Below are 25,680 nucleotides of genomic sequence, written 5' to 3' on the forward strand. Positions count from 1 at the left end.
ACATCCTCTCAGTCTAACTATAACCTCCTGTCTAATGACATCCTCTCAGTCTAACTATAACCTCCTGTCTAATGACATCCTCTCAGTCTAACTATAACCTCCTGTCTAATGACATCCTCTCAGTCTAACTATAACCTCCTGTCTAATGACATCCTCAGTCTAACTATAACCTCCTGTCTAATGACATCCTCTGTCTAACTATAACCTCCTGTCTAATGACATCCTCTCAGTCTAACTATAACCTCCTGTCTAATGACATCCTCTCAGTCTAACTATAACCCCCTGTCTAATGACATCCTCTCAGTCTAACTATAACCTCCTGTCTAATGACATCCTCTCAGTCTAACTATAACCCCCTGTCAATGACATCCTCTCAGTCTAACTATAACCCCCTGTCTAATGACATCCTCTCAGTCTAACTATAACCTTCTGTCTAATGCATATCTTGTCTAACTATAACCTCCTGTCTAACTACATCCTCTCAGTCTAACTATAACCTCCTGTCTCATGAGCACCCCTCTCAGTCTAACTATAACCCCCTGTCTAATCCCATCCTCTAAATCTAACTATAACCTCCTGTCTAATGACATCCTCTCAGTCTAACTATAACCCCTTGCTCCAGACTCAACCAATTGCCAGTAATTCCCCAGCTGCGCCGAGAACGTCCCATCCCCCTCCTCCCTCCCGTTCATTCACCTGCAGCCATCAGGTTATTTATTAGGATTAACCCGTGTAGACAGAGACTCTGTATTCCCCTCTGGGAGCAGGTCTCCAGATGAAAGGCTGGCTGCAGTCTGGCTGCAGTGGTCCCCTGCTCTGCTCTCTAAGAGAGGAGTGTTTAAAGGAGGAGTGGAGGAGGAGGACAGGGAGGAGGAGTGGAAGAGGGGGGAGGAGGAGGTAGAGAGAGAAGGAGGAGGAGGTAGAGTCCCCTGCTCTGCTCTCTAAAAAGAGGAGCGTTTAAAGGAGGAGTGGGAGGAGGACAGGGAGGAGGAGTGGACGAGGGGGGAGGAGGAGGTAGGTAGAGAAGGAGAAGGTAGAGTCCCCTGCTCTGCTCTCTAAAGAGGAGCGTTTAAAGGAGGAGGAGGTAGAGTCCCCTGCTCTGCTCTCTAAAGAGGAGCGTTTGAAGTCCTATGGCTTTTCTGCACCACCTTGATCCATCACAGCAGATTGAGGGATGGAGGGAGGAAAGACTAGGAGGAGGAGGACAGGGAGGAGGAGTGGATGAGGACAGGGAGGAGGATAAAGGAGGTAAAATAGAGAGGATAGGGAGGTGGAGGTAGAGAGAGGATAGGGAGGTGGAGGTAGAGAGAGGATAGGGAGGAGGAGGTAGAGAGAGAGGGAGGAGGAGGTAGAGAGGGGATAGGGAGGAGGTAGAGAGAAAGGGAGTAGGATAAGAAGGTAGAGAGTGGGAGGAGAAGGATGATGAGGGGGAGAGAGGAGGACAGGGAGGAGGAGTGGAAGAGGGAGGGAGGGAGAGAGAGAGAGTGAGGAAGAGGGAGAGAGAGGGGAGGAAGAGGGAGAGAGAGAGGGAGGAGAGGGAGAGAGAGGAGGACAGGGGAGGAGTAGTGGAAGAGGGAGGAGGTAGGGAGAGAGGGAGGAGGTAGAGGAGAAGGAGGTAGAGAGTGGGAGGAGTATGAGGAGGAGGAGGTAGAGAGAGGGAGGGAGGAGGAGGAGGGAGAGCGAGAGAGAGGGAGGGAGGAGGAGGAGGGAGGGAGCGAGAGAGAGAGAGGGAGGAGGAGGAGGGAGAGCGAGAGAGAGAGAGGGAGGAGGAGGGAGAGAGACGAGGACAGGGAGGAGGTAGGGAGAGCATGAAAGAGAGGGAGAAGTAGCAGTAGGAGGTGGAGAGGGAGTAGGAGGTGGAGAGGGAGAGGCAGTAGGAGGTGGAGAGGGAGAGGCAGGGGTGATCTGATATCTGACTCCAAACTGCTTGGGTTTCCTCTCTCTTATAAACCCTCTGATCCTGGATGGAGTCCAGACTAGAAACTGTTCCAGAATAATGAACTGGTTCCCTTCCAGATCAGAGAGCTGTGTTTAACCCCCCCCCCCCAACCCCTAACCCCTAACCCTAACCCTCTGGTAGGATGACACCAGGCCTACTCTTTTTCAACCAGTATTATCCCTCTGGTAGGATGACACCAGGCTACTTCTTTAACTCAGTATTATCCCTCTGGTAGGATGACACCAGGCTAACTTCTTTAACTCAGTATTATCCCTCTGGTAGGATGACACCAGGCTACTTCTTTAACTCTAGTATTATCCCTCTGGTAGGATGACACCAGGCTACTTCTTTACTCAGTTATCATCCCTCTGGTAGGATGACACCAGGCTACTTGTCTTTAACTCAGTATTATCCCTCTGGTAGGATGACCATGGCTACTTCTTTAACTCAGTATTATCCCTCTGGTAGGATGACACCAGGCTACTTCTTTAACTCAGTATTATCCCTCTGGTAGGATGACACCAGGCTACTTCTTTAACTCAGTATTATCCCTCTGGTAGGATGACACCAGGCTACTTCTTTAACTCAGTATTATCCCTCTGGTAGGATGACACCAGGCTACTTCTTTAACTCAGTATTATCCCTCTGGTAGGATGACACCAGGCTACTTCTTTAACTCAGTATTATCCCTCTGGTAGGATGACACCAGGCTACTTCTTTAACTCAGTATTATCCCTCTGGGGATGACACCTTGTTCCTGTACTACTGACTACTACTTCAGACACCAGGCAGGTTAGAGTACAACACCTTGTTCCTGTACTACTGACTACTACTTCAGACACCAGGCAGGTTAGAGTACAACACTTGTTCCTGTACTACTGACTACTACTTCAGACACCAGGCAGGTTAGAGTACAACACCTTGTTCCTGTACTACTGACTACTACTTCAGACACCAGGCAGGTTAGAGTACAACACCTTGTTCCTGTACTACTGACTACTACTTCAGACACCAGGCAGGTTAGAGTACAACACCTTGTTCTGTACTACTGACTACTACTTCAGACACCAGGCAGGTTAGAGTACAACACCTTGTTCCTGTACTACTGACTACTACTTCAGACACCAGGCAGGTTAGAGTACAACACCTTGTTCCTGTACTACTGACTACTACTTCAGACACCAGGCAGGTTACAGTACACACCTTGTTTCTGTACTACTGACTACTACTTCAGACACCAGGCAGGTTAGAGTACAACACCTTGTTCCTGTACTACTGACTACTACTTCAGACACCAGGCAGGTTAGAGTACAACACCTTGTTCCTGTACTACTGACTACTACTTCAGACACCAGGCAGGTTACAGTACAACACCTTGTTCCTGTACTACTGACTACTACTTCAGACACCAGGCAGGTTAGAGTACAACACCTTGTTCCTGTACTACTGACTACTACTTCAGACACCAGGCAGGTTAGAGTACAGCACCTTGTTCCTGTACTACTGACTACTACTTCAGACACCAGGCAGGTTAGAGTACAGCACCTTGTTCCTGTACTACTGACTACTACTTCAGACACCAGGCAGGTTAGAGTCAGATTCAGGCCACAACTCTTCTTCTCTGGACACTAGCTGGTAGGAAATGAAACCTCGTGTCTCTGTGATGGGAAGTTAGAATGAACAATACATCCTTATTGGAACAGGTGGTGTCAGAGTTTTATACGATTCCTCAGACAGCGCCAGCCTGCCTGGCTGGAAGAATGTACACGGGATGGAGGGTGGGATGGAGGGAGGGAGGGTGGGGTGGAGGGATGGAGGGAGGGAGGGGTGGAGGGATGGAGGGAGGGAGGGGTGGAGGGAGGGAGGGAGGGAGGGGTGGAGTGGGAGGGAGGGAGGGAGGGGTGGAGGGAGGGAGGGAGGGATGAGGGGTGGAGGGAGGGATGGAGGGATGGAGGGAGGGAGGGGTGGGGGAGGGAGGGCAGCCCAGAGAGAGAGAGTAGCAGGGTCCAGTCTCTCTGTGTACTGTGAGAGAGTAGCAGGGTCCAGTCTCTCTGTGTACTGTGAGAGAGTAGCAGGGTCCAGTCTCTCTGTGTACTGTGAGAGAGTAGCAGGTCCAGTCCAGGTGTAACCAGAAACACCTGAAGGGTCCAGAGATCCTCTCCGTAGTTTTAACGAAGCAGCAGCAGCGTTTCTACCTCCACCAGATCGGCGGCCGCTACCTACTTCATTATCAGTGGTTGTTTTTATTAGGTGTGAAGTCTCCGTCTCCTCCTCCTCCTCCGACCCTGGAGGCCTCGGTCCAGAACGTGGAGCTGAAGTTCTGCAGCAGAGCCACGGGGAACTGCGTCGGAGGGACCGTGGGAGCTGTTAAAGTGTGTGCCAGGACCCCAGGTGTGTGCAGCTGTGCCCTGTTAAACTTTACTGCCTTTACCCCCTACACCGCCCCTACACCGAGACTCTACTCTTTCACATTTAACACACTGACTCAGTCCTGCCTGGACTTGGGTCCAAATGTTTAGTCTGTGTGTCGTCACTGCTGGTCTCAGAGGGGCCTCTTGTCATTGAGATCGGGGCTTTTTGTCATTCTCTGATGTCCGAAACAGAATGGCTTCCTGTCCACACAGAGATCTCCATATCACCACTATAACTGACAGACCCACAGCAGTTCATCAGCAGGTCACCTTCAGGACTGCTCTACTTGTAGAATCAATCCTGAAATTCACTTTCTCTAGATCCAGACCGATGTAGTTACATTGTCTCTCCTCCTCCTCCTCCTCCTCCTCCTCCTTCTCCTCCTTCTTCTCCTTCTCCTTCTCCTTCTCCTCCTCCTCCTTCTCCTCCTTCTCCTTTTCTCCTTCTCCTCCTTCTCTTTTCCTCCTTCTTCTCCTTCTCCTTTTCCTCCTCCTTCTCCTCCTTCTCCTCCTTCTCCTCCTCCTTCTCCTCCTTCTCCTCATTCTCCTCTTCCTCCTTCTCCTCTTCCTCCTTCTCCCTCCTCCTTCTCCTCATCCTCCTTCTCCTCTTCCTTCTCCTCCTTCTCCTCCTCCTCCTCCTCCTTCTTCTCCTTCTCCTCCTCCTCCTCCTCCTCCTTCTCATCCTCCTTCTCATCCTCCTCCTTCTCATCCTCCTCCTTCTCCTTCTCTTCCTTCTCCTCCTCCTCCTTCTCCTCCTCCTCCTCCTTCTCTCCAGGTTCACCAGAGGGTGTGAAGGAGAAGCTGGTTCCTCTGCTCCAGGGTCATCTGACACTAAAGAGCTTCACCAGAGTCGCTGGCTCAATGAGATCCGTAAACCTGAGTCCCTGCTGGCCCCTGACCTCCTGACCTTCTCAGTACAGATACCTCAGCACGGGGTCGACGGCCGTAACTCCTCTGGTAAGTCTGACGCCTCTGTCGCTACAATACGCTAGCTGGTACGATAGAGGAAACCTCTGGTCCTTCAGACCAGTTAGGTCATCTACCTCCCGTCCCAACGTCTAGTCCACATTACTGAAGTCCTCAACAGGTCATCAGTCCTCCCTCCTGTCCCAACACCTAGTCCACATTACTGAAGTCCTCAGTCCTACCTCCTGTCCCAACGTCTAGTCCACATTACAGAAGTCCTCAGTCCTACCTCCTGTCCCAAAGTCTAGTCCACATTACTGAAGTCCTCAGTCCTACCTCCTGTCCCAAAGTCTAGTCCACATTACAGAAGTCCTCAGTCCTACCTCCTGTCCCAAAGTCTAGTCCACATTACAGAAGTCCTCAACAGGTCATGTGATCAGTCCTCCCTCTCGTCCCAAAGTCTAGTCCACATTACTGAAGTCCCCAACAGGTCATGTGATCAGTCCTACCTCCCGTCCCAAAGTCTAGTCCACATTACTGAAGTCCTCAACAGGTCATGTGATCAGTCCTCCCTCTCGTCCCAAAGTCTAGTCCACATTACTGAAGTCCCCAACAGGTCATGTGATCAGTCCTACCTCCCGTCCCAAAGTCTAGTCCACATTACTGAAGTCCTCAACAGGTCATGTGATCAGTCCTACCTCCTGTCTCCTTGTAGGGGGGGGGACATATTCTGCTATTGTCCTTCAGTGCATGTGTGGTACAGGACCTGACCTGTGCTTGTCCTCCGTCTTCCAGACCTGTGGAGACGTCCAGTTGTCCTCCGTCTCTGGGGGTAAGATCATTGCCATAGAGACTGAGATGTGTGAGTTTTCCGGCCTGGCAGCGTTCTGTATCTGTGTCCTAATAGTTACCTGTGAGACAGGCTGTACCACTCCCATAGAGACGAAGCCGTTTCAGAGTCCTCCTAGAGAGTTACTGTCTCTGCAGCATTGAGGCCCCCCCTCAGTGAGGTCATGAATATCACTCTCCACGTGTCCCTCGGTCCCATCCCGTTCTCCATCCTGGCGTTCCTGACCAGAGTATCTATCCCTGGGAACTCCCCCCCCCTCCCCCCTCAGTGAGGTCATGAATATCACTCTCCACGTGTCCCCCGGTCCCATCCCGTTCTCCATCCCGGCGTTCCCGACAGCGTTCCTGACCAGAGTATCTATCCCTGGGAACCCCCCCCCCCCCAGTGAGGTCATTAATCCCCCCCCCCCCCCCCCCCTCCACAGGATTCAACCAGCAGATTGATGCCTCTGGAAAAAGACGTGTCACCACTGCTTTCCCATCCTTCTTCACTGAGAGTCTCTAAAACATCAGGAAGGAGAGAGCTGGAGGGGGGGGCATGTGTCCTAAATGATTCCCTATATAGTGCACTACCAGAGCCCTATGGTTACTATATAGGGAATAGGATTGGCGTTTGGGATACAGGCCACAGATCCTGTGCACTCTGGTGCCGTCTCTCCTGGCTAAAGGGACACGTACCGGAGAATCTGACACCACATGAAAAATAATATCCCTCAAGTGTGTTAGTCTGTTGTCTTCAGCGCCTTACTGTGCATCTCGTTTAATACAGGCTGCGGAGATTCATCTGGTGTCCTCGACTCCGTCTCATAAAGCTGCTCTCTGAATCACGTCGGGACCGCGGCTCCTCAACGTGTCTCTGTTGACATAGAGATTCATCTGGTGTCCTCGACTTCCTCGTCTCATAAAGCTGCTCTCTGAATCACGTCAGGACCGCGGCTCCTCAACGTGTCTCTGTTGACATAGAGATTCATCTGGTGTCCTCGACTTCCTCGTCTCATAAAGCTGCTCTCTGAATCACGTCGGGACCGCGGCTCCTCAACGTGTCTCTGTTGACATAGAGATTCATCTGGTGTCCTCGACTTCCTCGTCTCATAAAGCTGCTCTCTGAATCACGTCAGGACCGCGGCTCCTCAACGTGTCTCTGTTGACATAGAGATTCATCTGGTGTCCTCGACTTCCTCGTCTCATAGAGCTGCTCTCTGAATCACGTCAGGACCGCGGCTCCTCAACGTGTCTCTGTTGACATAGAGATTCATCTGGTGTCCTCGACTTCCTCGTCTCATAAAGCTGCTCTCTGAATCACGTCAGGACCGCGGCTCCTCAACGTGTCTCTGTTGACATAGAGATTCATCTGGTGTCCTCGACTTCCTCGTCTCATAAAGCTGCTCTCTGAATCACGTCAGGACCGCGGCTCCTCAACGTGTCTCTGTTGACATAGAGATTCATCTGGTGTCCTTGACTTCCTCGTCTCATAAAGCTGCTCTCTGAATCACGTCAGGACCGCGGCTCCTCAACGTGTCTCTGTTGACATGGAGCACGGAGTATCCAGACCTGACTTGTAGCAATCAGATCTGTGTCTCTTCCCAGGTTTAAACCCAGAGGGGGATTTTGTGAGGTGAACCCGATCCACCAATTCTCCTCTATCGAATGGCACTCAGTCAATCACTGTTTTATCACATGTTGGAAAAGGGAAAATGGATGACATTCTGTCATACTGGACATCGTCGATACTAGTACTAGTCGATACTGGACCTCATCAGACCGTACTAGTCGATACTGGACACCAGACTGTACTAGTCGATACTGTACTAGTCGATACTGGACACCAGACTGAACTAGTCAATACTGGACACCATCAGACCATACTGGACCTCATCAGACCGTACTAGTCGATACTGGACACCAGACTGTACTAGTCAATACTGGACATCATCAGACCGTACTAGTCGATACTGGACCTCATCAGACCGTACTAGTCGATACTGGACACCAGACTGTACTAGTCGATACTGTTCTAGTCGATACTGTACTAGTCGATACTGGACACCAGACTGAACTAGTCAATACTGGACACCATCAGACCGTACTAGTCAATACTGGACCTCATCAGACCGTACTAGTCGATACTGGACACCAGACTGTACTAGTCGATACTGGACACCAGACTGTACTAGTCGATACTGGACACCAGACTGTACTAGTCGATACTGGACACCAGACTGTACTAGTCGATACTGGACACCAGATTGTACTAGTCGATACTGGACACCAGACTGTACTAGTCGATACTGGACACCAGACTGTACTAGTCGATACTGGACACCAGACTGTACTAGTCGATACTGGACACCAGACTGTACTAGTCAATACTGGACACCAGACTGTACTAGTCAATACTGGACATCATCAGACTGTACTAGTCGATACTGGACACCAGACTGTACTAGTCGATACTGGACACCAGACTGTACTAGTCAATACTGGACACCAGACTGTACTAGTCAATACTGGACATCATCAGACTGTACTAGTCGATACTGGACACCATCAGACCGTACTAGTCAATACTGGACACCAGACTGTACTAGTCGATACTGTACATCATCAGACTGTACTAGTCGATACTGTACATCATCAGACTGTACTAGTCGATACTGGACACCATCAGACCGTACTAGTCAATACTGGACACCAGACCGTACTAGTCAATACTGGACACCACCAGACTGTACTAGTCAATACTGTACACCAGACTGTACTAGTCGATACTGGTCACCAGACTGTACTAGTCAATACTGGACACCAGACCGTACTAGTCAATACTGGACACCACCAGACTGTACTAGTCAATACTGTACACCAGACTGTACTAGTCGATACTGGTCACCAGACTGTACTAGTCAATACTGTACACCAGACTGTACTAGTCGATACTGGACCTCATCAGACTGTACTAGTCGATACTGGACACCAGACTGTACTAGTCGATACTGGACACCAGACTGTACTAGTCGATACTGGACACCAGACTGTACTAGTCAATACTGGACATCATCAGACTGTACTAGTCGATACTGGACATCGTCAGACTGTACTAGTTGATACTGGACACCAGACTGTACTAGTCGATACTGTACACCAGACTGTACTAGTTGATACTGGACATCGTCAGACTGTACTAGTCGATACTGGACATCGTCAGACTGTACTAGTCGATACTGGACATCATCAGACCGTACTAGTCGATACTGGACATCGTCAGGCTGTACTAGTCGATACTGTACACCAGACTGTACTAGTCGATACTGGACACCAGACTGTACTAGTCGATACTGGACATCATCAGACTGTACTAGTCGATACTGTACACCAGACTGTACTAGTCGATACTGGACACCAGACTGTACTAGTCGATACTGTACTAGTCGATACTGTACACCAGACTGTACTAGTCGATACTGTACACCAGACTGTACTAGTCGATACTGGACACCAGACTGTACTAGTCGATACTGTACACCAGACCGTACTAGTTGATAATATGATGGATGAAGGGAGGGTCATTGATTATAGTTTCTGAACGTTGTAATGATCAGAGTAATCATTTTAAAGGAACATTGTGTTTCTGACACTGAGCCCTCTTTACGAGTCAGTAGACAGAGATAGACTTTACCGAGGCTCCTCCAAAATATCCATCTAGTGCTCAGTACACTATATTACCATGATTTAGAGAGCAGCATGTTTCAGCAAAGCAATGCCTCATAAATGCAGTACATATTTTTTGAATATTAAAACCTGATCCGAACACAAGACAGAAGACCGTAAGAGAGCAGAGGGTTGATGGGTCCCAGAAGCAGAGAAGATATCTCTAGCAGATGTGGAGGCCTTTTCTCTCTCTCAGTTTCTCTCTCTGTTTCTCTCTCTCTGTTTCTCTCTCTCTGTTTCTCTCTCTCTGTTTCTCTCTCTCTGTTTCTCTCTCTCTGTTTCTCTCTCAGTTTCTCTCGCTCTCTCAGTTTCTCTCTCTGTTTCTCTCTCTCTGTTTCTCTCTCTCTGTTTCTCTCTCTCTGTTTGTCTCTGTTTCTCTCTCTCTGTTTCTCTCCCTCTCTCTCTCGCTCTCTCTGTTTCTCTCTCTCTGTTTCTCTCCCTCTCGCTCTCTCTCTCTCTCTCTCTCTCTCGCTCTCTCTGTTTCTCTCTCTCGCGCTCTCTGTTTCTCTCTCTCTCTCCGTTTCTCTCTCTCTCTCTCTCCGTTTCTCTCTCTCTGTTTCTCTCTCTCTGTTTCTCTCTCTCTGTTTCTCTCTCTGTTTCTCTCTCTCTGTTTCTCTCTCTCTGTTTCTCTCTCTCTGTTTCTCTCTCTCTGTTTCTCTCTCTCTGTTTCTCTCGCTCTCTCAGTTTCTCTCTCTGTTTCTCTCTCTCTGTTTCTCTCTCTCTGTTTCTCTCTCTCTGTTTCTCTCTCTCTGTTTCTCTCTCTCTGTTTCTCTCTCTCTGTTTCTCTCTCTGTTTCTCTCTCTCTCTCACGCTCTCTGTTTCTCTCTCGCGCTCTCTGTTTCTCTCTCTCTCTCTCTCTCTCTCTCGCGCTCTCTGTTTCTCTCTCTCTCTCTCTCTGTTTCTCTCTCTGTGTTTCTGTCTCTCCTGCGGCCGCTATCCAGGCCCACACCAGTCCCATAAGGTCTCCGTCCCTAAGTGTTAATGGAAGTAGGGTCCACCAGAGCATGAGAACACACAGTCTTACTGCCAAGAACCTGCTTTAATCTCCATTATACCTGTCAATGAGGAGAGGAGAGGGATCGACTACAAACAGAACAGGAACACTCCACTCCTCTCTCTCTGTGTGTGTGTGTGTGTGTGTGTCAGACATGTCTCATGATGAACGAGCTGACAAGCTCCACCTCACACGTTATAGAGAGGTTCAGTCTTGTATCAAAGCTCCTGAGCAGCCATACGTCCCCCGTCAGTCACCCCCCCCTGTGCAGAGGGGCGGGAGACCCTGTTAGAGCTGCGAGCCCGTGAGAGAGATCCCGTTTAGGCTGAGTGTTAATGGAATGACGAATGAGATGAAAGGGACCGTTTGGACGTTTGGGTTCTTCACTCCCACCCCCCCCTGTGCAGAGGGGCGGGAGACCCTGTTGGACGTTTGGGTTCTGAACAGGGCTGCACCCTGTCACCCCCCCCCCTCCCCCCCCCCCCCCTCCACACCGCTGGGGACCGGCTCTGGGTTCAGCCTCTGTGATCGTGACATTTCTGAATCATCAGAGCTCTTGGCTCAGCCATCAAACACATTTTCATTCCTCCCATGTGGCACTGCTGCTTTTAAAAAAAAAATAAACCGTGCTTATTCTGTTGGCTGTCTGGACCAATCCAAACCTGTTAAACGCCAGAGACATATACTGAACACTTCATTAGTTAGAATGGGGAACCAATCAGGGGGTTAGATTCTACCGTACTGCCGATGTGATCCCATCTAGCTTCTAGTTTCCGTAGGACGCAGAGAGACTGCAGTCCTCTTTTTATGAGTCCCGAGACAACAACAGCTATTTGAAGTTCTCTCTCTCTCTGTCCCTCTCCCTCTCCCTCTCCCTCTCTCTCTCTCTCCCTCTCCCTCTCTCTCTCCCTCTCTCCCTCTCTCTCTCTCTCTCTCTCTCTCTCTCTCTGTCTCTGTCTCTACCTCTCTCTCTCTACCTGTCTCTACCTCTCTCTCTCTACCTCTCTCTCTCTCTCTCTCTACCTCTCTCTCTCTCTCTCTGTCTCTGTCTCTACCTCTCTCTCTCTACCTCTCTCTCTCTCTCTGTCTCTCTCTCTCTCTCTCTCTCTCTCCCTCTCTGTCTCTCTCTGCTCTCTCTCTCTCTCTCTCTCTCTCTGTGTCTCTCTCTCTCTCTCTGTCTCTCTCTCGCTCTCTGTCTCTCTCTCTGTCTCTCTCTCTCTCTCTCTCTCTCTCGTCACAACGGTAGCCATGATTACAGTAGTCCGGTCCTGCTGCTCCTTGGATATGTGGATAAACTACGTAGTCGGTTGTTATGTAGCTGGATCTGTAGTCTCTCTGTGTCGTCTCATCTCTCTTATGTCTTAGTGCTTCTGACAACCTGAAACCTCCAGCACATTACCCACAAACCCCAGCCCCTTTCCCCCTGTCTGATGTGTTACCCCCCTGTTATCAGAACCAGGTGACCTAGTCTCTAATCTGTCTGAGAGATGGGTTCGCTGTCTTCAGAACCAGGTGACCTAGTCTCTAATCTGTCTGAGAGATGGGTTCGCTGTCTTCAGAACCAGGTGACCTAGTCTCTAATCTGTCTGAGAGATGAGTTCGCTGTCTTCAGAACCAGGTGACCTAGTCTCTAATCTGTCTGAGAGATGGGTTCGCTGTCTTCAGAACCAGGTGACCTCTAGTCTCTAATCTGTCTGAGAGATGGGTTCGCTGTCTTCAGAACCAGGTGACCTAGTCTCTAATCTGTCTGAGAGATGAGTTCGCTGTCTTCAGAACCAGGTGACCTAGTCTCTAATCTGTCTGAGAGATGGGTTCGCTGTCTTCAGAACCAGGTGACCTCTAGTCTCTAATCTGTCTGAGAGATGGGTTAGCTGTCTTCAGAACCAGGTGACCTAGTCTCTAATCTGTCTGAGAGATGGGTTCGCTGTCTTCAGAACCAGGTGACCTAGTCTCTAATCTGTCTGAGAGATGGGTTCGCTGTCTTCAGAACCAGGTGACCTAGTCTCTAATCTGTCTGAGAGATGGGTTCGCTGTCTTCAGAACCAGGTGACCTAGTCTCTAATCTGTCTGAGAGATGGGTTCGCTGTCTTCAGAACCAGGTGACCTAGTCTCTAATCTGTCTGAGAGATGGGTTAGCTGTCTTCAGAACCAGGTGACCTAGTCTCTAATCTGTCTGAGAGATGGGTTCGCTGTCTTCAGAACCAGGTGACCTAGTCTCTAATCTGTCTGAGAGATGGGTTAGCTGTCTTCAGAACCAGGTGACCTAGTCTCTAATCTGTCTGAGAGATGGGTTCGCTGTCTTCAGAACCAGGTGACCTAGTCTCTAATCTGTCTGAGAGATGGGTTCGCTGTCTTCAGAACCAGGTGACCTAGTCTCTAATCTGTCTGAGAGATGGGTTCGCTGTCTTCAGAACCAGGTGACCTAGTCTCTAATCTGTCTGAGAGATGGGTTCGCTGTCTTCAGAACCAGGTGACCTAGTCTCTAATCTGTCTGAGAGATGGGTTCGCTGTCTTCAGAACCAGGTGACCTAGTCTCTAATCTGTCTGAGAGATGGGTTCGCTGTCTTCAGAACCAGGTGACCTAGTCTCTAATCTGTCTGAGAGATGGGTTAGCTGTCTTCAGAACCAGGTGACCTAGTCTCTAATCTGTCTGAGAGATGGGTTCGCTGTCTTCAGAACCAGGTGACCTCTAGTCTCTAATCTGTCTGAGAGATGGGTTCGCTGTCTTCAGAACCAGGTGACCTCTAGTCTCTAATCTGTCTGAGAGATGGGTTCGCTGTCTTCAGAACCAGGTGACCTCTAGTCTCTAATCTGTCTGAGAGATGGGTTCGCTGTCTTCAGAACCAGGTGACCTCTAGTCTCTAATCTGTCTGAGAGATGGGTTTGCTGTCTTCAGAACCAGGTGACCTAGTCTCTAATCTGTCTGAGAGATGGGTTCGCTGTCTTCAGAACCAGGTGACCTCTAGTCTCTAATCTGTCTGAGAGATGGGTTCGCTGTCTTCAGAACCAGGTGACCTCTAGTCTCTAATCTGTCTGAGAGATGGGTTCGCTGTCTTCAGAACCAGGTGACCTCTAGTCTCTAATCTGTCTGAGAGATGGGTTTGCTGTCTTCAGAACCAGGTGACCTAGTCTCTAATCTGTCTGAGAGATGGGTTCGCTGTCTTCAGAACCAGGTGACCTCTAGTCTCTAATCTGTCTGAGAGATGGGTTCGCTGTCTTCAGAACCAGGTGACCTCTAGTCTCTAATCTGTCTGAGAGATGGGTTCGCTGTCTTCAGAACCAGGTGACCTCTAGTCTCTAATCTGTCTGAGAGATGGGTTCGCTGTCTTCAGAACCAGGTGACCTCTAGTCTCTAATCTGTCTGAGAGATGGGTTCGCTGTCTTCAGAACTAACCGGGCCATCGACATATTGTTTACCAGCCAATTGAAAAACAAATTCCTATTGAGTTAGAAAATGGGGAGTCGGTCTATACTACGATACGCATCAGAAGTCCCGGAGAGTAACCCCACTAAACTAAAGACCAATCTGTTTCCGTTTACCGCTGGCGGAGTCTGGAACATTCTAATAAATTAAACGTAATTAAAGGCGTTGGATTTATCACAAAGAGAACCGAGGAACGCTGCTTTTTGAAATGTCCTCTTTTATGGATCCGAAAAGGCGTATAATCATTTCATATTGGCCGTTAACCCCTTTTTTCTGTGCAACGGGCCAGTACCAGATGACTTGTCCTAATTCAGCCAGTTGTTTGAGACGGGAGAGAAACCAGTAACGTTCAGAAACGTTATTCAGGCCAAGTCGCTTTGTCTCAACAATAAAACATGATTCATTATGAATCTTTATTTTGTTCTGTTATGATGTTATGACACAATGAATAATGAGACATCAATGTTGACGTGGAAACAGCCATTGGGTCGGGGAGGGGGGGAGGGAGGGAGGGAGGGAGGGAGGGAGGGAGGGGGGGAGGGAGGGAGGGAGGGAGGGGGGGAGGGAGGGAGGGAGGGGGGGAGGGAGGGAGGGAGGGGAGGGAGGGAGGGGAGGGAGGGGGGGAGGGAGGGAGGGAGGGGAGGGAGGGAGGGGAGGGAGGGAGGGAGGGAGGGGAGGGAGGGAGGGGAGGGAGGGAGGGAGGGAGGGAGGTATGGGGCAGTAGCTGGGCCAAGCAGCTGAAGGGAGGACCTGGCAGGGCAGTAGACTGATCGATGGACTGTTGTTCCATGCCTGGCAAGGCTAGGAGTACAAGACCCACAGGTTAGCCGACCACATGGACAGAGCTGAGAGCCAGAGGGGAGTCCACTCTCACTCTGCTGTAAACAGGACAGGTTGGACAGTGGCTGGTTCTAGTTTGTTCCTGTGGATAGATGGAGTAGTCGAAGGGCTGGCCAATATGTGGGGGAGAGAAGGGCTGTTCATACTGGAGAGGAGGAGGGCAGGGGAGAGAGAGGAGAGGGGAGGGAGAGGAGATAATGAGGGCAGAGGAGAGGAGAGAATGAGGGCAGGGGAGAGAGGAGAGAATGAGGGCAGGGGAGAGAGGAGAGAATGAGGGCATGGGAGAGAGGAGAGGAGAGAATGGGGGCAGGGGAGAGAGGAGAGGAGAGAATGAGGGCAGGGGAGAGAGAGGGGAGGGGAGGAGAAGGGTGTGGGAGGGAGAGGAGAGGAGGGTAGGGGAGAGAGGAGAGGAGAGAAGGAGGGCAGGGGAGAGAGAGGAGAGGAGACGGGGAGGGCAGGGGAGAGAGTGGGGGGGAGAGAGTGGAGTGGAGGAGAAGAGAGGAGAGAAGGAGGGCAGGGGAGAGAGGAGAGGAGAGAAGGAGGGCAGGGGAGAGAGGAGAGGAGAGAGGGAGGGCAGGGGAGAGAGAGTGGGGGGGGATGAGAAGGGCAGGGGAGAGAGAGTGGGGGGGAGAGAGTGGAGTGGAGGAGAAGAGAGGAGAGAAGGAGGGCAGGGGAGAGAGGAGAGGAGAGAAGGAGGGCAGGGGAGAGAGGAGAGGAGAGAGGGAGGGCAGGGGAGAGAGAGTGGGGGGGGATGAGAAGGGCAGGGGAGAGAGAGTGGAGTGGAGGAGAAGAGAGGAGAGAAGGAGGGCAGGGGAGAGAGAGGAGAGGGGGAGGGGAGGAGGCGGACGGGGAGGAGAGGGGCTGGGGTGGGGGGGCGCGTGTGAGGAGTCATTTGTAGAGAACCTCGGGGGCGGAGCGACCCAGGCCTGCAGGTGTTCCCCCAGTCCTCCCTGGAGGGAGGGGAGAGAAGGGGGGGAGTAGTGGGGGAAGTCTTTATGAGCCGAGAAGAAAGAGAAGGATAAAGAGAGAGAGAGAGTGCACGTGTTTTCCCCAGACACACCAGCAGCTGCAGCCACACTGTGATTTATGCTTTGCTCTGAACTCTGGGATTTCAAAATGTTACATTTAATCAAACACACAGAGACCAGAGTAAATGTTATAGATGTTCTCTATACAACTGCTGATCTCTTTACCATACTCCCCCGTCAGCCAGTCAGTCAGCCAGCCAGTCAGTCAGTCAGTCAGCCAGCCAGGCAGCCAGCCAGTCAACCAGCCAGTCAGCCAGTCAGCCAGCCAGCCAGCCAGCCAGTCAGTCAGCCAGCCAGTCAGTCAGTCAGTCAGTCATTTAATCAAACACACAGAGACCAGAGTAAATGTTATAGATGTTCTCTATACAACTGCTGATCTCTTTACCATACTCCCCCGTCAGCCAGCCAGTCAGCCAGCCAGTCAGCCAGTTAGCCAGTCAGCCAGTCAGCCATTCAGCCAGCCAGTCAGTCAGCCAGCCAGCCAGCCAGCCAGCCAGTCAGCCAGCCAGTCAGCCAGTCAGTCAGCCAGTCATTCAGTCGGCCAGCCAGCCGGTCAGCCAGTCAGTCAGCCATTCAGCCGGTCAGCCTGCCAGCCAGTCAGCCAGCCAGCCAACCAGCCAGTCAACCAGTCAGCCAGCCAGCCAGTCAGCCAGCCAGTCAGCCAGCCATTCAGTAAGCCAGCCAGCCAGTCAGTCAGTCAGTCATTTAATCAAACCCACAGAGACCAGAGTAAATGTTATAGATGTTCTCTATACAACTGCTGATCTCTTTACCATACTCCCCCGCCAGCCAGTCAGCCAGCCAGCTAGTCAGCCAGTCAGTCAGCCAGCCAGCCAGTCAGTCAGTCAGCCGGTCAGCCAGTCAGTCAGCCAGCCAGCCAGCCAGCCAGTCACAGCCAGCCAGCCAGCCAGCCGGTCAGCCAGTCAGTCAGCCAGTCAGCCAGTCAGCCAGCCAGTCAGCCAGCCAGTCAGCCGGTCAGCCAGCCATTCAGCCAGCCAGTCAGCCAGCCGGTCAGCCAGTCAGTCAGCCAGTCAGCCGGCCAGCCAGCCAACCAGCCAGTCAACCAGCCAGTCAGTCAGCCAGTCAGCCAGTCAGCCAGTCAGTCAGCCAGCCAGTCAGTCAGCCAGCCAGTCAGTCAGCCAGTCAGCCAGTCAGCCTCCCCTCACTGTGGGAATAGAGGAACAAAGAGATGCTTCATCTTAATTTAAACATATTGAGAGAGATTATGAAAACCACAGGGATTAATCCTGGGAGAATGCAGCCGCGCTGTAATACCAAACATGTTTAGTCTGCTAATGGCTTTTAAACCTGTTGCTCTCGCTCAGATTATTGGCCTTACATGAGACAGATTGGAATACCGAGGTCTCAGAGTTCAATCATGTTTACAGAGTGGTTCCTAGAGAAGTTACACAACGCTCGACTACAGTTATAATGTTATATTAATATTATTATAGTATTTTAATGTTATATTAATATTATTATAGTTATAATATTATATCTATAGTATTATAATGTCAATGTAATCAGTAAACCGGGACGGTACCGTGGTATTGGTCCTCAGTAAACCGGGACGGTACCGTGTTATTGGTCCTCAGTAAACCGGGACAGTACCGTGGTATTGGTCCTCAGTAAACCGGGACGGTACCGTGGTATTGGTCCTCTGTAAACCGGGACGGTACCGTGGTGTTGGTCCTCAGTAAACCGGGACGGTACCCTGGTATTGTTCCTCAGTAAACCGGGACGGTACCGTGGTGTTGGTCCTCAGTTACCCGGGACGGTACCGTGGTATTGTTCCTCAGTAAACCGGGACAGTACCGTGGTGTTGTTCCTCAGTAAACCGGGACGGTACCGTGGTATTGTTCCTCAGTAAACCGGGACGGTACCGTGGTATTGTTCCTCAGTAAACCGGGACGGTACCGTGGTATTGTTCCTCAGTAAACCGGGACAGTACCGTGGTATTGGTCCTCAGTAAACCGGGACGGTACCGTGGTATTGTTCCTCAGTAAACCGGGACGGTACCGGGGTATTGTTCCTCAGTAAACCGGGACGGTACCGTGGTGTTGTTCCTCAGTAAACCGGGACGGTACCGTGGTGTTGTTCCTCAGTAAACCAGGACGGTACCGTGATGTTGTTCCTCAGTAAACCGGGACGGTACCGGGGTATTTGTCCTCAGTAAACCGGGACGGTACCGTGGTATTGGTCCTCAGTAAACCGGAACGGTACCGGGGTATTTGTCCTCAGTAAACCGGGACGGTACCGTCGTATTGGTCCTCAGTAAACCGGGACGGTACCGTGGTGTTGTTCCTCAGTAAACCGGGACGGTACCGTGGTATTGGTCCTCTGTAAACCGGGACGGTACCGTGGTGTTGGTCCTCAGTAAACCGGGACGGTACCCTGGTATTGTTCCTCAGTAAACCGGGACGGTACCGTGGTGTTGGTCCTCAGTAAACCGGGACGGTACCGTGGTGTTGGTCCTCAGTTACCCGGGACGGTACCGTGGTATTGTTCCTCAGTAAACCGGGACGGTACCGTGGTGTTGGTCCTCAGTAAACCGGGACGGTACCGTGGTGTTGTTCCTCAGTAAACCGGGACGGTACCGTGGTGTTGTTCCTCCGGGAACAAAACCGGGACAGTACCGTGGTGTTGTTCCTCAGTAAATCGGGACGGTACCGTGGTGTTGTTCCTCCGGGAACAAAACCGGGACAGTACCGTGGTGTTGTTCCTCAGTAAATCGGGACGGTACCGTGGTATTGTTCCTCAGTAAATCGGGACGGTACCGTGGTGTTGTTCCTCAGTAAATCGGGACGGTACCGTGGTATTGTTCCTCAGTAAATCGGGACGGTACCGTGGTGTTGTTCCTCAGTAAATCGGGACGGTACCGTGGTGTTGTTCCTCAGTAAACCGGGACGGTACCGTGGTGTTGTTCCTCAGTAAACCAGGACGGTACCGTGATGTTGTTCCTCAGTAAACCGGGACGGTACCGGGGTATTTGTCCTCAGTAAACCGGGACGGTACCGTGGTATTGGTCCTCAGTAAACCGGGACGGTACCGGGGTATTTGTCCTCAGTAAACCGGGACGGTACCGTGGTGTTGTTCCTCAGTAAACCGGGACGGTACCGGGGTATTTGTCCTCAGTAAACCGGGACGGTACCGTGGTGTTGGTCCTCAGTAAACCGGGACGGTACCGTGGTGTTGTTCCTCAGTAAACCGGGACGGTACCGTGGTGTTGTTCCTCAGTAAATCGGGACGGTACCGTGGTATTGTTCCTCAGTAAATCGGGACGGTACCGTGGTGTTGTTCCTCAGTAAATCGGGACGGTACCGTGGTGTTGTTCCTCAGTAAACCGGGACGGTACCGTGGTGTTGTTCCTCAGTAAACCAGGACGGTACCGTGATGTTGTTCCTCAGTAAACCGGGACGGTACCGGGGTATTTGTCCTCAGTAAACCGGGACGGTACCGTGGTATTGGTCCTCAGTAAACCGGGACGGTACCGGGGTATTGGTCCTCAGTAAACAGGGACGGTACCGTGGTATTGGTCCTCAGTAAACCGGGACGGTTCCGTGGTGTTGTTCCTCAGTAAACCGGGACGGTACCGTGGTATTGGTCCTCTGTAAACCGGGACGGTACCGTGGTGTTGGTCCTCAGTAAACCGGGACGGTACCGTGGTGTTGGTCCTCAGTAAACCGGGACGGTACCGTGGTGTTGTTCCTCAGTAAACCGGGACGGTACCGTGGTATTGGTCCTCAGTAAACCGGGACGGTACCGTGGTGTTGTTCCTCAGTAAACCGGGACGGTACCGGGGTATTGTTCCTCAGTAAACCGGGGCGGTACCGTGGTGTTGGTCCTCAGTAAACCGGGACGGTACCGTGGTATTGGTCCTCAGTAAACCGGGACGGTACCGTGGTGTTGTTCCTCAGTAAACCGGGACGGTACCGTGGTATTGGTCCTCAGTAAACCGGGACGGTACCGTGGTGTTGTTCCTCAGTAAACCGGGACGGTACCGGGGTATTTGTCCTCAGTAAACCGGGACGGTACTTTCCCATGCTGCAGCTCGTGTCTGGAGGATGGAGCATCGATGCACATCTTCTCTTCGTTAGTGGAAACAATAGACGATGTTTGTGGTAGGTCACAGATGTGTGTGGGAATGTTTTGATGCAGGACTTTTAATCCTTAATTGTGTCATTGTTGTGTGTGTGTGTGTGTGTGTGTGTGTGTTAGTGTGTGTGTGGGTGTGTTAGTGTGTGTTAGTGTGTGTGTGTGTGTGTGTGTGTGTGTGTGTGTGTGTGTGTGGGGGGGGGGGGGGGGGGGGGGTGTTTATCTACTACATGTGTATACACATGCTTGATGTACTGCCATCTCTCTGTGTGTGTGTTTGTGAGTGTGTCCTTGCGTGTGTGTGTGTTTGTGAGTGTGTCTTTGCGTGTGTGTGTGTTTGTGAGTGTGTTTTTGCGTGTGTGTGTGTGTATGTGTGTCCACGAACATGTGTTCCGTAGATGTCTGGGACAGGACAGGTATGTGTTGAGGGAAGGTACCTGGCCGTAGATGTCTGGGACAGGACAGGTATGTGTTGAGGGAAGGTACCTGGCCGTAGATGTCTGGGACAGGACAGGTATGTGTTGAGGGAATGTACCTGGCCGTAGATGTCTGGGACAGGACAGGTATGTGTTGAGGGAATGTACCTGGCCGTAGATGTCTGGGACAGGACAGGTATGTGTTGAGGGAAGGTACCTGGCCGTAGATGTCTGGGACAGGACAGGTATGTGTTGAGGGAATGTACCTGGCCGTAGATGTCTGGGACAGGACAGGTATGTGTTGAGGGAATGTACCTGGCCGTAGATGTCTGGGACAGGACAGGTATGTGTTGAGGGAAGGTACCTGGCCGTAGATGTCTGGGACAGGTATGTGTTGAGGGAATGTACCTGGCCGTAGATGTCTGGGACAGGACAGGTGTGTGTTGAGGGAAGGTACCTGGCCGTAGATGTCTGGGACAGGTATGTGTTGAGGGAAGTGGCCTGGCCGTAGATGTCTGGGACAGGACAGGTATGTGTTGAGGGAAGGTACCTGGCCGTAGATGTCTGGGACAGGTATGTGTTGAGGGAAGGTACCTGGCCGTAGATGTCTGGGACAGGTGTGTGTTGAGGGAAGGTACCTGGCCGTAGATGTCTGGGACAGGACAGGTATGTGTTGAGGGAATGTACCTGGCCGTAGATGTCTGGGACAGGTGTGTGTTGAGGGAATGTACCTGGCCGTAGATGTCTGGGACAGGTATGTGTTGAGGGAATGTACCTGGCCGTAGATGTCTGGGACAGGTGTGTGTTGAGGGAATGTACCTGGCCGTAGATGTCTGGGACAGGTATGTGTTGAGGGAATGTACCTGGCCGTAGATGTCTGGGACAGGACAGGACAGGTATGTGTTGAGGGAAGGTACCTGGCCGTAGATGTCTGGGACAGGACAGGTGTGTGTTGAGGGAATGTACCTGGCCGTAGATGTCTGGGACAGGTATGTGTTGAGGGAATGTACCTGGCCGTAGATGTCTGGGACAGGACAGGTATGTGTTGAGGGAAGGTACCTGGCCGTAGATGTCTGGGACAGGACAGGTATGTGTTGAGGGAAGGTACCTGGCCGTAGATGTCTGGGACAGGTGGGTGTTGAGGGAAGGTACCTGGCCGTAGATGTCTGGGACAGGACAGGTATGTGTTGAGGGAAGGTACCTGGCCGTAGATGTCTGGGACAGGTGTGTGTTGAGGGAAGGTACCTGGCCGTAGATGTCTGGGACAGGACAGGTATGTGTTGAGGGAAGGTACCTGGCCGTAGATGTCTGGGACAGGACAGGACAGGTATGTGTTGAGGGAAGGTACCTGGCCGTAGATGTCTGGGACAGGTATGTGTTGAGGGAAGGTACCTGGCCGTAGATGTCTGGGACAGGACAGGACAGGTATGTGTTGAGGGAAGGTACCTGGCCGTAGATGTCTGGGACAGGACAGGTATGTGTTGAGGGAAGGTACCTGGCCGTAGATGTCTGGGACAGGACAGGTATGTGTTGAGGGAAGGTACCTGGCCGTAGATGTCTGGGACAGGACAGGACAGGTATGTGTTGAGGGAAGGTACCTGGCCGTAGATGTCTGGGACAGGACAGGTATGTGTTGAGGGAAGGTACCTGGCCGTAGATGTCTGGGACAGGTATGTGTTGAGGGAAGGTACCTGGCCGTAGATGTCTGGGACAGGTATGTGTTGAGGGAAGTGGCCTGGCCGTAGATGTCTGGGACAGGACAGGTATGTGTTGAGGGAAGGTACCTGGCCGTAGATGTCTGGGACAGGACAGGTATGTGTTGAGGGAAGGTACCTGGCCGTAGATGTCTGGGACAGGACAGGTATGTGTTGATCCTGCAGCAGCACCTCAGAGAGGCACACAGAGTCTCTGCAGACGTACAGGGCTTTGTGATGTAGAACGTTTTGAGGATCTGAGGGCTCATGCCAGATCTTTTCAGCCTCCTGAGGGGGAGATGGTGCTGTTGTGCCCTCTTCACAGCTGTGTTGGGTGTGGGCCATGTGGGGGAGACGGGATCCTGCGAGGGTGAACGGGGCATTCTCAGTCAGAGCTGCTTCTCCTCTAAAGGATGAATGTCTGTCATGGGAGAGAGGAGGAGGAGGAGGAGGAGAGAGAGAGAGAGGTAGGGGGAGAGAGGAGGAGGAGGAGAGATAGGTAGGGGGGGCAGAGAGAGGGGGAGAGAGACCGAGTGAGGGAGGAAAGAGAGAGGTAGGGGGGGGAGAGAGGAGGAGATGGTAGGGAGAGAGAGATAGGGAGAGATAGAGAGGGGGAGGGAGAGCTAGGGAGGGAGTGAGAGAGTTAGCGAGGGAGGGAGGGAATGAGAGAGTGAGAAGAAGATAATTGCCTGGTGAAACTACATCCCTGATCATAGGTGTCAGTAATACTCTTTGGAGCAGATAACCTCTCAGCAGGATGGTTTCCTGGTGTCGTAGCTGTGGCTGGGATCTGAGGTTCTCCACTCTGGTTTCCACATCTAGAAAATGAATGGTGGTGTTGATATCTGGGTTCTAGATGGCAGGGAGGGGTTTCTGGACTCTTTATGGGATGTCTTCCCTCCAGCTGTACCCCCTCTAGCACCAGGGTCAGCTGTACCCCCTCTAGCACCAGGGTCAACTCACTCTCAAATGTTGTTTTTTGCCATCATTGTAAGCCTGCCACACACACACACACACACACACACACACACACACACACACACACACACACACTATACGATACATTTATTAAACATAAGAATGAGTGTGAGACAACATTTCTCCTACCCCAGTTTGGGAATACCTGGTTTAAGGTTGATTTATTCCCTATATGAGGATTTATTCCCTATAGGAGGATTTATTCCCTATAGGAGCATTTATTCCCCATAGGAGGATTTATTCCCTATAGGAGGATTTATTCCCTATATGAAGATTTATTCCCTATAGGAGGATTTATTCCCCATAGGAGGATTTATTCCCTATAGGAGGATTCATTCCCCCTCTATATGTAACATGCCTCTCTATGGAATGTATTCCCCCTAGGGTGATCTATTCCCCCAAACCCGGGGGCCAGGGGCTGGGTTGGGCCCCTCACCTCTGGCTACTGAACAGCTGGAAAATATCCCTGTTGGTTGTCGGCTACTGGATGTAATGTAATTCTCAGGGCAGCAGGATTCATTTCCCACTGAGGTGCAATTAATTCCTAATGGTTGTCAGAGGCACTCAGCTAGCCGCTAGCTAAGGCATAAAACCCCTCACTCAGCTAGCCGCTAGCTAAGGCATAAAACCCCTCACTCAGCTAGCCGCTAGCTAAGGCATAAAACCCCTCACTCAGCTAGCCGCTAGCCTTACATAAAACCCCTCACTCAGCTAGCCACTAGCCTTACATAAAACCCCTCACTCAGCTAGCCGCTAGCCTTACATAAAACCCCTCACTCAGCTAGCCGCTAGGCTTACATAAACCCCTCACTCAGCTAGCCGCTAGCCTTACATAAACCCCTCACTCAGCTAGCCGCTAGCCTTACATAAACCCCTCACTCAGCTAGCCGCTAGCCTTACATAAACCCCTCACTCAGCTAGCCTTACATAAAACCCCTCACTCAGCTAGCCGCTAGCCTTACATAAAACCCCTCACTCAGCTAGCCGCTAGCCTTACATAAAACCCCTCACTCAGCTAGCCTTACATAAAACCCCTCACTCAGCTAGCCACTAGCCTTACATAAAACCCCTCACTCAGCTAGCCACTAGCCTTACATAAAACCCCTCACTCAGCTAGCCGCTAGCCTTACATAAAACCCCTCACTCAGCTAGCCGCTAGGCTTACATAAAACCCCTCACTCAGCTAGCCTTACATAAAACCCTCACTCAGCTAGCCTTACATAAAACCCTCACTCAGCTAGCCACTAGCCTTACATAAAACCCCTCACTCAGCTAGCCACTAGCCTTACATAAAACCCCTCACTCAGCTAGCCTTACATAAAACCCTCACTCAGCTAGCCTTACATAAAACCCTCACTCAGCTAGCCTTACATAAATCTCTCACTCAGCTAGCCGCTAGCCTTACATAAAACCCCTCACTCAGCTAGCCACTAGCCTTGCATAAAACCCCTCACTCAGCTAGCCACTAGCCTTACATAAACCCCTCACTCAGCTAGCCTTACATAAAACCCCTCACTCAGCTAGCCACTAGCCTTAAATAAACCCCTCACTCAGCTAGCCTTACATAAAACCCCTCACTCAGCTAGCCTTACATAAACCCCTCACTCAGCTAGCCTTACATAAACCCCTCACTCAGCTAGCCACTAGCCTTACATAAAACCCCTCACTCAGCTAGCCTTACATAAACCCCTCACTCAGCTAGCCACTAGCCTTACATAAAACCCCTCACTCAGCTAGCCTTACATAAACCCCTCACTCAGCTAGCCACTAGCCTTACATAAAACCCCTCACTCAGCTAGCCTTACATAAACCCCTCACTCATCTAGCCACTAGCCTTACATAAAACCCCTCACTCAGCTAGCCTTACATAAAACCCTTCACTCAGCTAGCCACTAGCCTTACATAAAACCCCTCACTCAGCTAGCCGCTAGCCTTACATAAAACCCCTCACTCAGCTAGCCACTAGCCTTACATAAAACCCCTCACTCAGCTAGCCTTACATAAACCCCTCACTCAGCTAGCCACTAGCCTTACATAAAACCCCTCACTCAGCTAGCCTTACATAAACCCCTCACTCAGCTAGCCACTAGCCTTACATAAAACCCCTCACTCAGCTAGCCGCTAGCCTTACATAAACCCCTCACTCAGCTAGCCGCTAGCCTTACATAAACCCCTCACTCAGCTAGCCGCTAGCCTTACATAAACCCCTCACTCAGCTAGCCGCTAGCCTTACATAAACCCCTCACTCAGCTAGCCACTAGCCTTACATAAACCCCTCACTCAGCTAGCCGCTAGCCTTACATAAACACCTCACTCAGCTAGCCACTAGCCTTACATAAACCCCTCACTCAGCTAGCCACTAGCCTTACATAAACCCCTCACTCAGCTAGCCACTAGCCTT

At 51.3% G+C, this 25,680-nt stretch overlaps 1 protein-coding gene across 1 annotated transcript in view; it reads left to right on the forward strand.

The window, feature by feature from the left end:
• The window catches only part of LOC149984267 (intermembrane lipid transfer protein VPS13B-like), a 721,339-nt gene that overhangs the window by 215,770 nt on the left and 479,889 nt on the right, over positions 1-25,680 (forward strand). Inside the window, 3 exon segments of the mRNA XM_090230526.1 lie at positions 4,190-4,330; positions 5,126-5,170; positions 5,173-5,307. Of these exon segments, the coding sequence (XP_090086652.1) occupies positions 4,190-4,330; positions 5,126-5,170; positions 5,173-5,307 (321 nt within the window).

Source organism: Oncorhynchus mykiss, chromosome 3 (assembly GCF_057628025.1).
Source record: "Oncorhynchus mykiss isolate SJ-2025 chromosome 3, ASM5762802v1, whole genome shotgun sequence".
NCBI classification, from domain to species: Eukaryota; Metazoa; Chordata; class Actinopteri; order Salmoniformes; family Salmonidae; genus Oncorhynchus; species Oncorhynchus mykiss.